Source organism: Rosa rugosa, chromosome 4 (assembly GCF_958449725.1).
Source record: "Rosa rugosa chromosome 4, drRosRugo1.1, whole genome shotgun sequence".
NCBI classification, from domain to species: domain Eukaryota; kingdom Viridiplantae; phylum Streptophyta; class Magnoliopsida; order Rosales; family Rosaceae; genus Rosa; species Rosa rugosa.
In genome coordinates, this window is record NC_084823.1 from 55,522,865 (window position 1) to 55,537,909 (window position 15,045).

The following is a 15,045-nucleotide window of genomic DNA, read 5'->3' on the forward strand; positions in this document are numbered from 1 at the left end:
CTATCTAGGGTATCGAGTTGACCGTGTAGATCGATGCCCAACCAAAGGCGGAAATGACTGAAATTTCTACCACTACCATATATTCGTATGCAGACAATATCCGAAGGTACATTTAAAAAAATTCCATTTCCTCCTCCATTATGATTATGGAGGGTAACAATCCTAATAAACAAATTATACTACATTACTAGGCATATAAGGATTATGTGCGATCAAAAAATTCTAAACTGGAAATTGATCAATCCGAAAATTCCTATATCTTTATACAACAATGTTAGGTATTGTGTAAAAAAATTAGGCCGATCCGCCGTGAATAAGGCACCCAACAGAGCGGTCAACGCTTTGCACACTCAAACTTCCCCAAGGGGAGGGGCACCCCTCGCGAACATAAATCCCGGAATTTTTACATCCGCAGGTAGACCCCCTACCCAGGAGAGTGTGGGAGCTGAGAGATAAAAAAAAAAATTAAAAAAAAAATTGCAAGGACCGGTTGCGAGCATATTTGTTTTATGTTCTAATTAGGGTATTGAGTTGACCGGGTAGATCGAGGTCCAACCGAAGACAGAAATGGCCGAAATTCCTACCACTACCAAATATTCGTATGCGGACAACATTCGACGGTGCATTTAAAAAAATTTCATTTCCTCCCCCATTTTGCTTTAGGAGGGTAACAAGCCTAATTAACAAATTATACTACATTACTAGGCATATAAGGATTATGTGCGATCCAAAAATTTTGAAATGGAAATTGATCAATCCGAAAATTCCCTTATATTTATAAAACAGTGATAGGTATTGAGTTAGAAAATGAGGACGATCCGCCGTGAATAAGGCACCCAACGGAGCGGTCAACGCTTTGCACACGCAAACTTCCCTAAGGGGAGCGGCACCATGCGCGAACAAACATTCCGGAATTTTTACATCCGTAAGTAGACCCCCTACCCACGAGAGTGTGGGAGCTAAAAGATAGAAAAAAGTGAATTGCCAAGCACCGGTTACGAGCATATTTGTTTTATGTTCTAATTAGGGTATCGAGTTGACCGGGTAGATCGAGGTCCAACCAAAGGCAGAAATGGCCGAAATTCCTACCACTACAATATATTCGTATGCGGACAACATCTGACGGTGCATTTTAAAAAAATTCATTTCCTCTCCCATTTTGCTTTAGGAGGGTAACAAGCCTAATTAACAAATTATACTACATTACTAGGCATATAAGGATTATGTGCGATCCAAAATTTTTATTGTGGAAATCGATCAATCTGAAAATTCTCATATGTTTATAGAACAGTGATAGGTATTGTGTAAAAAAAATAGGTCGATCCGCCGTGAATAAGGCACCAAACGGAGCGGTCGACGCTTTGCACACGCAAACTTCCCTAAGGGGAGCGGCACCATGAGCGAACAAACATTCCAGAATTTTTACATCCGTAAGTAGACCCCCTACCCACGAGAGTGTGGGAGCTAAAAGATAGAAAAAAGTGAATTGCCAAGCACCGGTTACGAGCATATTTGTTTTATGTTCTAATTAGAGTATCGAGTTGACCGGGTAGATCGAGGTCCAACCGAAGGCGGAAATGGCCGAAATTCCTACCACTACCATATATTCGTATGCGGACAACATCTGACGGTGCATTTAAAAAAATTTCATTTCCTCCCCCATTTTGCTTGAGGAGGGTAACAAGCCTAATTAACAAATTATACTACATTACTAGGCATATAAGGATTATGTGCGATCCAAAAATTTTGAAATGGAAATCGATCAATCTGAAAATTCTCATATGTTTATAGAACAGTGATAGGTATTGTGTAAAAAAATTAGGCCGATCTACCGTGAATAAGGCACCCAACGGAGCGGTCAACACTTTGCACACGCAAACTTCCCTAAGGGGAGCGGCACCATGCGCGAACAAACATTCTGGAATTTTTACATCCGTAAGTAGACCCCCTACCCACGAGAGTGTGGGAGCTAAAAGATAGAAAAAAGTGAATTGGCAAGCACCGGTTACGAGCATATTTGTTTTATGTTCTATTTAGGGTATCGTGTTGATCGGGTAGATCGGGGCCCAACCGAAGACAGAAATCGCTTAAATTTTTACCACTACCATATATTCGTATGTGGACAACATCCAGCAGGGAATTTTTAAAAATTCCATTTCCTCCCCCATTTTTCTTATGGAGGGTTTTATTTTTGAATAACCCTAAAAAATAAGTTATACTTAAATTGCTGAAAATATTTGAGATGTACCATGTTTTTATTTTTAGTTTTATTGATTTATATTGTTAGTAGTAAATTGGTATGACATGAATAAATTGTCCAATTTTTATTTTATTTGATTGAACCGTCCACTGTTTAACAGTGATTAATGAATTAAAAAAAAATTTATATTAATTTCTTTAAAAAAAAAAGAAAAAAATTAAATAAATAAAACGGCGGCGTTTTTTAATTTTCAATTTTCAATTTTCATTCTTTCCCTCCACCGGACCAATTTTACCTTTATGTCCACTGGTATTTATAGAAACTAACCCTCGAAACTCAACACAATCTCTCTCTCTTCCTCGGCCGCACACCTAATTCTCTCCTCTCTCCTTTCCACTTCTCTCGATCGGAGACCACCATTTCCGGCCACCAATTCAAAACACGCCGCCGCCAATCGATTCTAGACCCGATTCCGATCAAAACCCAAGAGGATCACTGCCATCCACCGCCGCCAGCCTCATCACGCGACCATCAAAGTCGCGACGGTGCTGCTCCCTAGCTCTCATCAAGTTTCGGCCATCTCCTCAACACACCCCCGCCATCAGCGTGCTCAGAGGAAGTCGGACATCAAAATCCAGAAGCCTCGCCGCCTGCCGTACCTCGAAGGACCCCGCATGTTCCATCATCGGAATCCTAGACCCTGGGTTTCTCCGGTCTTCCTTCTCCAAATCGAATCGAGCTCCAATACCTCCAAGAATGGAGTCAGTGCCTCTCCTTTTATCAAAACCAAGGGCCCGACTTCTGATTTCAACCAGAGCCGCCACGGACGCCCCCGGATTATCCTCTTCGTTCTGGTAACCCATTCATCCAAGCCTCTTATTCGTTAATAGGCTGAGTTTCAATTTCACTCTAATGGAGTTATTAATGTTCAGTTCTTTTGATTGTTGTTCTTGAATTTCGTACTCGGAGGAAATAGGGGAAATTGAAATGTAAAGGGGAGCTTCTGGTCTTGATTTCGATTGATTTTTAAAGGGATGATGAGGACTGCATGAAGTAGCAGGTTACTGAGACTATTGTCTCTGGCAGAAATGGTACAAGGTGAGAATTGCAAGCCTTTGAGTTGTGAATGTGTTTCTGTTGGGATATTGAGATTAATTAAATCTGTAATTTTGTGGTGGAGATGGATATACGGAATTGATGTATAAAAGCTTAGATTGATTGAATTTGGGATGTCTATGAATTTTATTAACACGGAATTGAAATGCTTCTGCAATTTGTTTCGGGTTTACGGTAGTTGAACTAAAATTTGCAGTCTTTCTTTATGTTTAAATATCTGCAAAGGGAACTGGCAGAAAAGAAGATGGGTATTCCTAATCCAGTACTGATCAAGCAGTTCCAATTGACAATGGAGGAAGGTAGAGTTTGAAAAACCCATTTCAAATATGTAAATGGATCATCCTTTTGTTTGATCTGAAATTTGATCTCTGTTTTTTGTTCATCTTTTTTGGCTTTTTAATTTTACAGTTGATGAGCTGCTGAAGAACACATTTGAGGTTAGACCCTATTTCTCTTTCAAGTTTGCTCGATCTGGGCTCTTAAAGTTTTGAACTTTTCTGATATGCAGCACCAGATAATGAAACCCTTTACTCATTACAGTTTAATCATTTAGCTTCGCTTTTCTTTTGGAAATTACTTACTGCTGAATCTTAAATCAGTTGTATGGATTTGATCTGGGTCTTTGATGTATTGCATTTTGGGCTTTTCCTCATATTTTGGGTTGTTAGATTGATTAGCATGAAGTTCATCTTCTATGTTTCGAAGAGACTTGCTGTATTTATTAATTAATACTCAATTGTAAGCCATCAAATCCTCCTTTTTTTCAGAGTCTCTCCTGTGGATAAATGCATGCTGCATGTTGCTAATGCAAAAACTTTTTCTATTTTCAGGCTTTGTAGGAAGTGCAATGAAACATTCAGAAGACTGGAGGGGAAAGATCAGAAATGCTCAAGCGTCAATCAAATGTTGTACGAGCACTTAAATGCAGCTCAAGACGTTATTTCTACTTTCTGAATGTATATGAAACTATCAAAACCCTAGTATTTTTTCCAGAAAGTGTAGAATCAGTTGACATTAACTTTGAAGCATGGATGGTTGGAATGAAAGGCATAACCTATCACAACAGCAAACATGGTAATCAGACTACAGTTAAAAACTGTAGTTTGATTCATTTGTTGGCCTAGGGCGGTCACGTTTCCGAATTTGTTATGTGTTTGACTCTAAACAAAACCCCGAACTCCAAATTTCTGTCATGTTTAAGTTGTATTATTGTTGTTCCACTCTGATTGTAAAGAATTGCTCTTGGGTTTCACATATGATAGTCGCCATAATTCTGTCTTAATTCTAGGTTTGCTATGTTGATGTATATTCTGAGTTAAATATCGACAATTGAATGGTGCTACAAAATATAACAATGTTTATTGAGAAATCCGTGAGGAGGAAGATTGAGAAATCTGTGTTTTTGTTTGTCATAAAATCATAATTAACTCGGCAAATAATTAAGAGTTTTGGTATGGTAATATCAGCTAGGGTTCTCGGGGTTCCAGAAAAGGTCTATTAAGGTAATTGGTTTAGGTTTCCCAGTATCAATGCATAGGATGCTATCCTTAATTGGCCAAGGATTCATCAAAATGAAGAGGAACTTGGGGGGCACAAAGAGGAATACAAGAATGTGCGATCCAAAAATTTCAAAATGGAAATCAATCAATCCGACAATGCCCATAATTCAAAAAGGGATAAATGGTGCAACCATACAAAAATAGTCTGTACATATATATACACAAGTAGGTCTCAGAGCTTACAATGCTGCTCAACAACCACACTAGTTGTACAAATTTTGGTTCGGCAAGAAACTATAGTGAGGAAGTTTTACAATCCAGTGTTATGCAGCAACTCCGACCTTGTTTTGATGACAGCAGTATAAGCAAGCAGTACAATAGTTTTCCTTTGGACTCACAACCACGACAGCCTTCGTAAATCTCCTTACTCAAGTGTGATACCAAGCACTATCCTTTTCAAGGACATAGAACATGGATCAAGAATTTATAAATCCTAACTTATACAAGTTTAACAAATAGAATTGTGATAGCAGAAAGCCTTTGTAATCTCAGTCTCAAAAATTTCATTTCAGAAGCGCTAAGCATAAATATAAAATGCAGTAATGAATTAAACTCAGTAATCAAGGTTATCAGACAAAACATATCAGAATGAAACAAAAAAGGCTAACTATTGGTACCCACAAAAAAGGGAAGCGATACACAGAAACAACCCAAAATCAGACTTGATGATCAAGATTCAAACTTGATTGAACTACTCATCACCCACAAAGGCAAAGCAGCAATCTTTTGTGAGACTATAAGCCAAAGCAATCCACATCCAAGAAAATTGAGCACTGCTCCAATGGTCAAAAGCCCCCATATTATGATGTAGTTAGGATGAAGTTGTTACCATGGAAGAGGCACTTGCATATTGTGTTCCAGACAGATTAGCAGATCGTTGTTCTTCTTTTGTTTCAGTTGTCGAAAACAGTGTGGACATGCTTGGTACCACCAACCGTTATGTGTTACAAATCTGGAGATTAAAGCCCTGCAGTAGATATATTTGGGATGTAAACAATGTTAGATGGTTAATTTGTTATGTTTCAATATGTTATGCACATGAAAGCCACCCAAAACCAAAAAACAAAAACATGGAATATATCAGGAAAGTTACCAACTCTTACTGAATCATATTGAATGCCAGACTGACAGAACAAAGCATACTTGATCTGGATCGCATGACAGATAGTACCTAAATAAGACAATGAAAGGATTAAAAATGTTGGGGGGGGGGGGGAACTAAAACACACAGCAACTTCAGAATCACTTCAATTTAAAAACATGAAATTCTACATATTAGCAACAAAAAACGCTAGTGCAGCATAGGCTTGTACAGAACTTTACAAAGATAAGCACTCGAGTGCATTATGGAACCTAAAGGAGTTAACTCTACAGAGATGAAGTTGGCAAGAATGCTGAAAGTTCAGTCTGTATCTATGCAAAGTCTCAAAACATATAATACTGGTTATGTGTTATAGTCATCAAGACAGGTGTGTGGCAACATGTGAGTGTGTAGAATTTCATTCAGTTAACAAACACTTAAATCCTAATTGCCTAAAGATTTATGGCACCCATTAATGGTGAAGCTGAATAGCTAATTCAAAGCTTGGTTCTTCATTTTAAAATATGTCATTCAATGAACCTGATATACACAGTGCAGGAATCATGCATACGTATATATGGGATATATAGATATATATTGTACTGTATCTAGTCGAACAAGAACATTTGCATCTGCATTTACATCACACAGGTGAAATCTCTCATACACATACCAACCAAATGAAAACAAACGTGCATTAACTCAACTTCAGGCTAAAAATTAAACCAAAGCATCACCAAGTTTTTGCACCAATTACCAGAACACACCCTGAGTACACGCATTCAAGAGAAAAGAACTTTGGGATTGCAATTACATGAAGCAAGAAACTCCTTTGACAGAAGACACCTATCTAACACTTCTATAAAAGCTGAAAGTTCATCACCATAATTAAAGGGGGAAAAAAAAGAAAAAAAAAAAGACCACACTTTAGCTAGATTTCTACATTTCACAGGAATACTCAGATGTAAAGGAGTCAAATTTAACAATAAGTACCGATATCAATGAATCCTTCCTTTTAGATTCCAAAAGCTGATCAGCATCCTGCATCGAAAAATACTTTATCAGTAACTGGTCTGAATCCAATTCATCAATAACCATTCAAACAATATACTCTAGCTACTACCACGAATTTCTCTTTTCGGTATGTTTTAACAATAAGAAAAGATTAAGGGGGGGTGGTGCGCTGTCACTTACTCAAGAAATTGATATTCATACCGCATCGGTATCATTTTCTACAGGATGACACTTTCTTGCTGCTAGAGCGGCGGCTAGTTCTTCAGCTTATTTGATTAATACCACCAGCATTAGCATCTTGAAATGATTAATACTACTTATAGTTCTGCACCTTAAATCTATTTGAATTCTCCATTAATGAGTCACGATTTCACCATATTTGATATATCTGTACTGAAGTGGGTAAAAAAAAAAACTGCTTCAGTTTGGTGGTGAGCTCATCATGCGACCTTGAAACTCCATGAATGCCTGTAAAATATTGACTGTGGTAAATTGCTAGCAAGTAAAGAAATTGGAGAATTGAGAAAGGATAAAGAGGGGCTTACAGCTCTGTTGGCTTCATCGGCCATTTTTAATCGTTTCACACAAACTATGCACTCTGCTGTGTTGGAGGAGATTTAATCTGAAATTCTATATATCCACCGCTTTGCACACCTTGAACAGAGACATTAAGCTCATACAATCAAACCCATAGTTCAAATGATCCCAAAAATCATGCAAACACAGCAAACCCAGAAACCCCAGGGGGGGAAAAATACCAAAACCTACAAACAAATCGGGTTGTGATTCCGGAAAAAAAATAAAATAAGAAAAACCAAAACTCTTCTGCAATCAAAACAAAACCCTGAGAGCTTCTCGTTATTGTTAAAAAAATAATACAAAAACTCTTGCGCAATCAAAACAAAACAAAACCCTGAGATGCAAATAACCATTAGACCAAATCCAGAGCAAATGTGATTTTTCCTCCTCTTAAACTATAGAGCCTAAGAATAATAAAAATGCAACAGAACTTCTATAAGTAGCCTAAAAATACAAAACCCAGAAGCAATGTTAGCAACTAATCCTATCCTATATGGATACAAAGAGAATAATATCACTCTAGAAGTTTCAGGAATTAAGAACGCAGGAGACCAAAAAAAACCACCTATCCTATATAGATACAAAGAGAATAATATCACTCTAGAAGTTTCAGGAATTAAGAACGCAAGAGACCAAAAAAAACCAAAACGGTCCTGTCCTGCTAAAGTCGATCCATCTCCCTCAGGTTTTGGAATAAAGAAACACACAGGAGAATATATACATAAAGGAAGCATCAATATTGATTCCTTTAGCAGCTAGCTATCTTTTAGAGTAAGTCTTAATTTAATAATAAACGATGTATCTGTTAAGTCATCTTTTGTCAATAACTTATATATAATTTGTTATTATTATTAATTCATAAGCAATCTCTCTACAAAACAAAATTAAGCAATCTGAGTTTGACCACTGCAATTGAAGAATGAATGAATAATGCAGAAGAAGGCGTATCCCACTCCTCTCTCCCCTTTTTTAGCAACCAAAACCCAATTACTCAAATCCAAACCCTACTGATCTAAAACTCCAATTGAAGAAATCAAAATCAATAAATTTCATATTGATGCAACGAACCCTAATTGCAGCAATCCAGATCAAGCACAGCAATAATTGATGCAACGATCCTAACAGAATACAGAAACTAAAGAATAATAGAGAAAATTAAATGATGACATACCGGCAGTCAAGGCGAATACAAAGTCTCAAACTTGGGAAATGGCAGAGAGATCCATACGTGTTTTGGGGGCAAACCCAGACCAAACTCTCATGTTCTTCTTTCTGCTACAACTTCGATCACTCGCTCAATCTAAAGGAACTAACTTTAACACCTCCAGTCAAAAAAAAAAAAAAAATTAAAACTCCATCATTATAGTATACTGAAAACCAGTTCATGAATCAAAAACATATGCCATTATCAAAAACACATACCAGTATGATCACTTCTATATTTCTGAACTTTACAGAAAACAAATAGATATCTACTTTCAGGTTGGTAAGAAATTAAGGAAAAGAAAAGAAAACCGATGTTTTTTTTAGGAGAAATTTCTATATACAGAGACTACCAAAAAGATGCATGGACATAAAGCTGTAAGGAGAACTGAAAGCTATCAGAAATCGAATTCATTAATGACAAACATTTTACATGTTTACTGCATCATATTTCACAGCATTCATGTAATTATTTGTCACTGCCTCTTCTCTACTCATAGCTGACCGACTTATCCTGTTTCACCCTAGATTCACCAGTCTCACCATTCAGCATAAATAAGAAGAAGCCAATACAATGAGTGACATACGAAGATAATGCACCAACTTTTTGTTTCAAGCAGAGGCAATTTTGCAGAAGAAGAATTAGAAAGTGGTAGTAATAGCAATTGAAATAATAGGGGCAGCAGGGATATATACAAAGAATTCCAGTATAATAAGAGAAGGGCACATCCACATCGGTGCCAGTCCCAAGTGATGAGACTATACTCTTAAGATTCGGTGGTGGGAATCTTAAAGCAAATACTGAATGGAAGTGATGAGACTATACTCTTCCCAGCCAGTCATTCCCCAAACCAAGTCGCCTTGCTTAAACTTTGCATCCCCAGATTCCAAAACTTTAGCCACGCCAAAACCGCTGATCGGCAGCATATATATGAAAAATGATTTCAAAATTACGCGATTGATTTAAACGTCATAACAAAGCAAGGTTCTTTTTACCCATTTCATACACACAAATCGTGTATATATAACAGTAGCAACAATTGCTACGACCCAAGAAGCTTAAAGGTTTGGAATTTGAATTGAATAGAGAATAAGGGCAAAGGTAGTCACCTTGCCGGGGACTTATAACAAAATTCACTTGGAGAACCTCCCCTCCTCTGGTATTCAGTGACCTCGATTTGGACTTGTTCTCAAAGGCTCAAGCCCGGTATCTTTTCCTTCTTCAGCGCCGCCTGCTACACAAACAATCGGATAGAAATTGAAGGGGGCTGTGGCAGATCTGCGGTCTTCCGATGGCCGACCCTAGACAATCTCGCCTTTTTTCTATCAATTTTCTCCATTTCCATGCTCATTCGTCAAGCCCAAATAGCTGTTCCTTCTTCAACACCAACACTCGAATCCAATTTCACCGGCGATGTTGCAGATCTACGGTTTTTTTTTGCTCGGCTTCGGTTTGGAGTTTGGAGGCGTCGAGGTAAGTGAGAACGTGAAAACTGAAAATCTGAAACCCATACATGTCAAAAGCAACCAGACTGGTAAAAAAAAAATTACCAAGTCAAACACCCCTTTTTTGGTTTGCCACTGTTCTGTCAGCGTTTGAACCCCACGCGCTGTTAACAGACAGCAGGTGAGGGTCACCTAGGTGGATAGCAGAAGCTCCGAGTCTTGATACTAGAAGCAAGAAGATGTAGATGTATAGATGCAACATAAAATAATATGGGGTTGCTAGCACGTTACAACCACAGATGATAAGTTAGGAAATTAATATTAAAAACCAAAAAAATAAAAAAATTGAAAATTGAAAAAATGCATGTCAAGAATGGGATTCGAACCCATGCCCTTTCGGACCAGTACCTGAAACTGGCGCCTTAGACCAACTCGGCCATCTTGACTTGTTGTCAATTCATATGGTTAGAGACTTATTATACGTCATCAAACAAGATTCAGATTAAGGAGAGTTTATATATATATACCTGCTTTCCCGCCTTTCTTCAAAATGATAATCTACCCAAAATCCCAAATGCTTACACGAATCGGAATGAAATCTCTCCTCAATCCCAAAATCTCACTCTCCACTCTCAAATCCATATCCTCCCTTGCCGCCGTTAAAAACCCATCATTTTCCCCCAGTCTTTTTGACCCCTTCCAATTCCTCAATGATTACACAAAATCAACTCACTGCACTATTACAAACACTAGAATCTTACATGCCCACTCTCTCAGAATCGATTTACTCCCATCCAATGTCGCCATTGCGAACTCTTTACTTGACTGCTACTGTAGATCTGGTTCCATGGCAGATGCACTCCACCTGTTCGATGTAATTCCTGATAGAAATGTGATCTCTTGGAATTTCATGGTTTCGGGTTATAACAGGAGCTCGATGTTTGAGAATTCATGGGGAGTGTTCTGCAGGATGCGTTGTTCGGGTTTTGAGCCTGATGAGTTTACTTATGGGAGTGTTCTTTCGGCTTGCACTGCCTTGCAAGCTTCTAGTTTGGGTGAGCAGGTTTATTCGCTTGCAATGAAAAATGGGTTCTTTAGTAGTGATTATGTTCGGTCTGGAATGATAGACCTGTTTGCCAAAAGTGGCAGCTTTGAGGATGCTTTGAGGGTGTTTCGTGATGTTTCGTGTTGGAATGTTGTGATTTGGAACGGTGTTATCTCTGCGGCTGTGAGAAATGGAGAGAACGGAGTTGCGCTGGACCTTTTTCGACAAATGTGTTGTGGGTTTTTGTTGCCGAATAGCTTTACGTTTTCTAGTGTTTTGACTGCCTGTGCTGCACTTGGTGAAATTGGGATTGGGAGGGAGGTCCAAGGGTGGGTAATTAAGCGTGGTGCAGAAGATGTGTTTGTTGGGACTGCCATTGTAGACTTATATTCCAAATGTGGAAACATGAATGAAGCTGTCAAGGAATTCTCCCGTATGCCAACACGTAATGTGGTGTCTTGGACTGCCATCATTTCTGGTTTTGTGGGGAAGGGCGATTCTATCTCTGGCCTCAAGTTTTTCAGAGAAATGAGAAGAATGGGAGAGGAAATAAATAAGTTTACTATTACTAGCGTACTCACTGCATGTGCTAAACCATCCATGAGTGAAGAGGCAATCCAAATCCATTCACTGATATTAAAATCTGGGCTCTATTCAGCTGCAGAAGTTGGATCCGCTTTAATTAATGCGTATTCAAAAATAGGAGCAGTTGATGTATCTGAAATGGTGTTCAGGGAGATGAGAACTTTAAAGGATCTGGGTACATGGGCTGCAATGATATCTTCTTTTGCGCAGAATCAAAGTCCTGAAAGCGCAATTGGAGTTTTCCAGAGAATGTTACAGGAAAGTGTGAGACCAGATAAGTTTTCTACTTCTAGTGTCTTGAGTATTATAGACTATTTAGGTGTAGGGAGGCAGATACATAGCTACACTCTTAAAGTTGGGTTGGCCTTTGACGCTTCTGTTGGTAGTTCACTTTCCACAATGTATTCGAAATGCGATAGTCTAGAGGAATCTTACAAGGCATTTCAGCAAATTCGTGACAAAGACAATGTTTCATGGGCTTCAATGATTGCCGGTTTTTCAGAACATGGCTTTGCAGATCAAGCCCTTCAGTTATATCGAGAGATGCCATACAAAGAAATAATACCTGATCAGATGACTTTAGCTGCAATTCTAACTGCATGTTCTGCTTCTCGTTCCTTACTGATTGGTAAGGAAATTCATGGTCATGCTCTTCGTGCTGGAGTTGGAAGAGATGTAGTTGTTGGTGGTGCAATTGTGAACATGTACTCAAAATGCAGTGCTCTAGAATTGGCAAGGAGGGTGTTTGATATGCTTCCTCAAAAGGATGAAGTTGCATGTTCTTCACTGGTTTCAGGTTATGCCCAAAATGGGTGCATTGAAGAGGCACTTTTGCTGTTCCATTATATGCTGATGGCTGATTTGACCATTGATTCCTTCACAATTTCATCCATTCTTGGGGTCATTGCACTTTTGAATAATCCAAGTATTGGAACTCAAATGCATGCCCACATCACAAAAATTGGTTTGAATTCAGATGTTTCTGTTGGGAGCTCACTAGTGAGAATGTACTCAAAATGTGGAAGCATTGAAGATTGCCGGAAATCATTTGATCAAATCGAGAACCCTGACTTAATTTGCTGGACAGCTATGATTGCAAGCTATGCTCAGCATGGGAAAGGTGCAGAGGCTTTAAGAGGCTACGAGCTTTTGAAGGAAGAAGGAATCAAACCTGATTCAGTGACTTTTGTTGCAGTTTTATCTGCTTGTAGCCATAACGGATTGGTTGAAGAAGCTTATTTCTACTTCAATTCAATGGCTGCTGATTATGGACTTAAGCCTGGTTATCGTCACTATGCCTGTATGGTTGATGTTCTTGGCCGATCAGGGAGGCTGAAAGAGGCTGAGAGGTTCATTATCAATATGCCTATTGAACCTAACGGTTTAATATGGGGAACACTGCTTGCTGCTTGTGTGATGCATAGATATGTAGAGCTTGGAAAGTTAACAGCTAAAAAGATTATGGATTTGGAGCCATATGATGCTAGCACATATGTTTCCCTTTCAAACATGTGTGCAGATTTGGGCCTGTGGGAAGAAGCCGAGCAGATTAGAAACCAGATGAGGGGAAATTGTATGAGGAAGGAACCTGGTTGGAGCTTAATTAGTGTGAACTAGAATTGTATTGTGATTCTCACAGGTGAATGATTTTGATCTTCAAAGCTTTGAAGCTTCATATCAAAATTACAGTGAAATTTGGACAACAAAGTAAGAATCAGCAAGTCGAAACGCAAACAATAAGATGCACAAAATTTTTCACTTTGTTCTGCATACTGTTTACTCTCTTTGATCAATATTACATACGTCCCACCTCATTTCACGTTGTATTGCCATTGAAAATAAAAAAATAATATAAGAGGATTCAGAGCACCGACGTACACTTGCACCAACACGAATGAACAGCTGGATAACATTAAATACACTTTTTTATTATTGATAATATAATATCAATGATTGAGATTATCTAATAAAAGACGTGCATGGAATAATTTTGATGAGTGAGATTTGATTAATGTTGAGTTTCAGTTGCATGCGCTTGTACGAAATCCCTGACTTTGTGAATAAACACAGAAGAGTCATCCAACTCGGGATAAGCATAGAAAGTGTGAATGGCATTCGGAAACACCACCAGCTCCGCTTGTTTCCCGCGTTTTTTCAATCCCTCGTAGTACCTCTTCTGCCAATCTTGCAACTGATCCAAGCCCCCAACAAACACAACCGTCGCCGGAAAATCCACCCCCGATATATCCACCGCGTTCGGCCCGAACACATTCGCCACCGGATGGTCCCGATCCGACCCCTCCGGCAAAAACGCCTTCCACATCCAGTCCGTCCGCTCTATGTTCACCAGCGGCATATTTTTCAGTCTCGTCTCCGATTCCGTCCGCTCTTCTCCGCCGAAAAACGGCTGAATCGCCAACATTCCCACCACCTTTACCTGCCGGAACTCGTGCCCGCTGGCTCTGATCGCCACGTGGTGCGCTATGTTCCCGCCGGCGCTGTCCCCGGCCAGAAAGCACTGTCCGAGATTGGCGCCCTCGAACAAGCAGCTGCTGCTGCTGCCGCTGCCGTCGATGAACTTGAGGACGTCGAATCCGTCGTCGTACTGGCAGGGATATCGATGCTCCGGCGAGAGGCGGTAGTTGACGGAGACGACGACGGCGGGGAGCTCCCGAGCGAGGCGTTGACAAAAATCGTCGTAGAGTTTTGAACTGGCGGACATGAAGGCGAACCCGCCGCCGTGAAAGAAGACGATGATGGGGAGCTTCTTGGTGGTTGCGGCGGTGGGAGTGTATAGGCGGAACCAGAGGTTGCGGGAAGGGCCGTCGCCGACGACGACGACGTCGGAGCTCTTGAGGTTTCTGTGAGGTTTTGTTAAGGGAGAGGGTTTGTAATCGAGCAAGTTCCAGAGGCGACGGTTGACGGTGAAGTTTGAGCGGCAAGAGGTGTCGACTGCGAAGGAAACGGCGGAGATGAAAAGGCTGACGGTCCATGGCAGATCTGGTGAGCTTTGGATTTTGGCCATCTTGTTCATTGAAAATTAATTGATTTCAGTGGACACCAGTGATTCAGTGAAAGAGATTGCACGTCAAAGTTGTGTATCAGATTTGTGGAAACAACTTAACTGGATCAGAAAGGTTACGTTTTATTATGCAAAAAATTAATGTTTTGTTTTTTGTTGTTTGTTGTGGGGGGGGGGGGGGTGGGTTGGGGGTTG

The 15,045-nt window shown here is 39.6% G+C and overlaps 2 protein-coding genes, 2 long non-coding RNA genes and 1 other non-coding gene across 14 annotated transcripts; 2 read left to right on the top strand and 3 right to left on the bottom strand.

Annotated features, from left to right (window-relative positions):
• Positions 1-2,537: 2,537 nt before the first annotated feature.
• Positions 2,538-4,570, top strand: LOC133743499 (uncharacterized). Of its 3 annotated transcripts, none has more exons than XR_009863146.1 (5): positions 2,538-3,054; positions 3,133-3,298; positions 3,542-3,615; positions 3,725-3,753; positions 4,147-4,570. It is a non-coding gene; the product is annotated as an uncharacterized LOC133743499 (long non-coding RNA). The 3 variants fall into 3 exon arrangements; XR_009863144.1 differs by having other exon boundaries at positions 3,170-3,298; XR_009863145.1 differs by having other exon boundaries at positions 3,177-3,298.
• A 380-nt stretch (positions 4,571-4,950) lies between these two features.
• LOC133743059 (uncharacterized) lies at positions 4,951-10,395 on the bottom strand. Of its 8 annotated transcripts, none has more exons than XR_009862922.1 (8): positions 9,863-10,368; positions 8,721-8,871; positions 7,516-7,624; positions 7,151-7,438; positions 6,950-6,997; positions 5,979-6,046; positions 5,705-5,842; positions 4,951-5,262 (listed from the first exon to the last, which is right to left on the bottom strand). It is a non-coding gene; the product is annotated as an uncharacterized LOC133743059 (long non-coding RNA). The 8 variants fall into 8 exon arrangements; XR_009862921.1 differs by having other exon boundaries at positions 4,951-5,267; positions 9,863-10,367; XR_009862917.1 differs by lacking the exon at positions 4,951-5,262 and adding an exon at positions 8,972-9,665 and having other exon boundaries at positions 5,364-5,842; positions 9,863-10,395.
• Positions 10,396-10,563: 168 nt separating this feature from the next.
• On the bottom strand, positions 10,564-10,644 carry TRNAL-CAG (transfer RNA leucine (anticodon CAG)). Its single transcript has one exon. It is a non-coding gene; the product is annotated as a tRNA-Leu (tRNA).
• A 96-nt stretch (positions 10,645-10,740) lies between these two features.
• On the top strand, positions 10,741-13,474 carry LOC133707312 (pentatricopeptide repeat-containing protein At1g74600, chloroplastic). Its single transcript, XM_062132871.1, has one exon. The coding sequence runs from the start codon at positions 10,749-10,751 to the stop codon at positions 13,443-13,445; it is 2,697 nt and encodes an 898-aa protein (XP_061988855.1). The 5' UTR covers positions 10,741-10,748; the 3' UTR covers positions 13,446-13,474.
• Positions 13,475-13,697: 223 nt separating this feature from the next.
• On the bottom strand, positions 13,698-14,960 carry LOC133707314 (probable carboxylesterase 18). Its single transcript, XM_062132872.1, has one exon. It carries the CDS (start codon positions 14,860-14,862, stop codon positions 13,837-13,839), a length of 1,026 nt encoding a protein of 341 aa, XP_061988856.1. The 5' UTR covers positions 14,863-14,960; the 3' UTR covers positions 13,698-13,836.
• Positions 14,961-15,045: the final 85 nt, after the last annotated feature.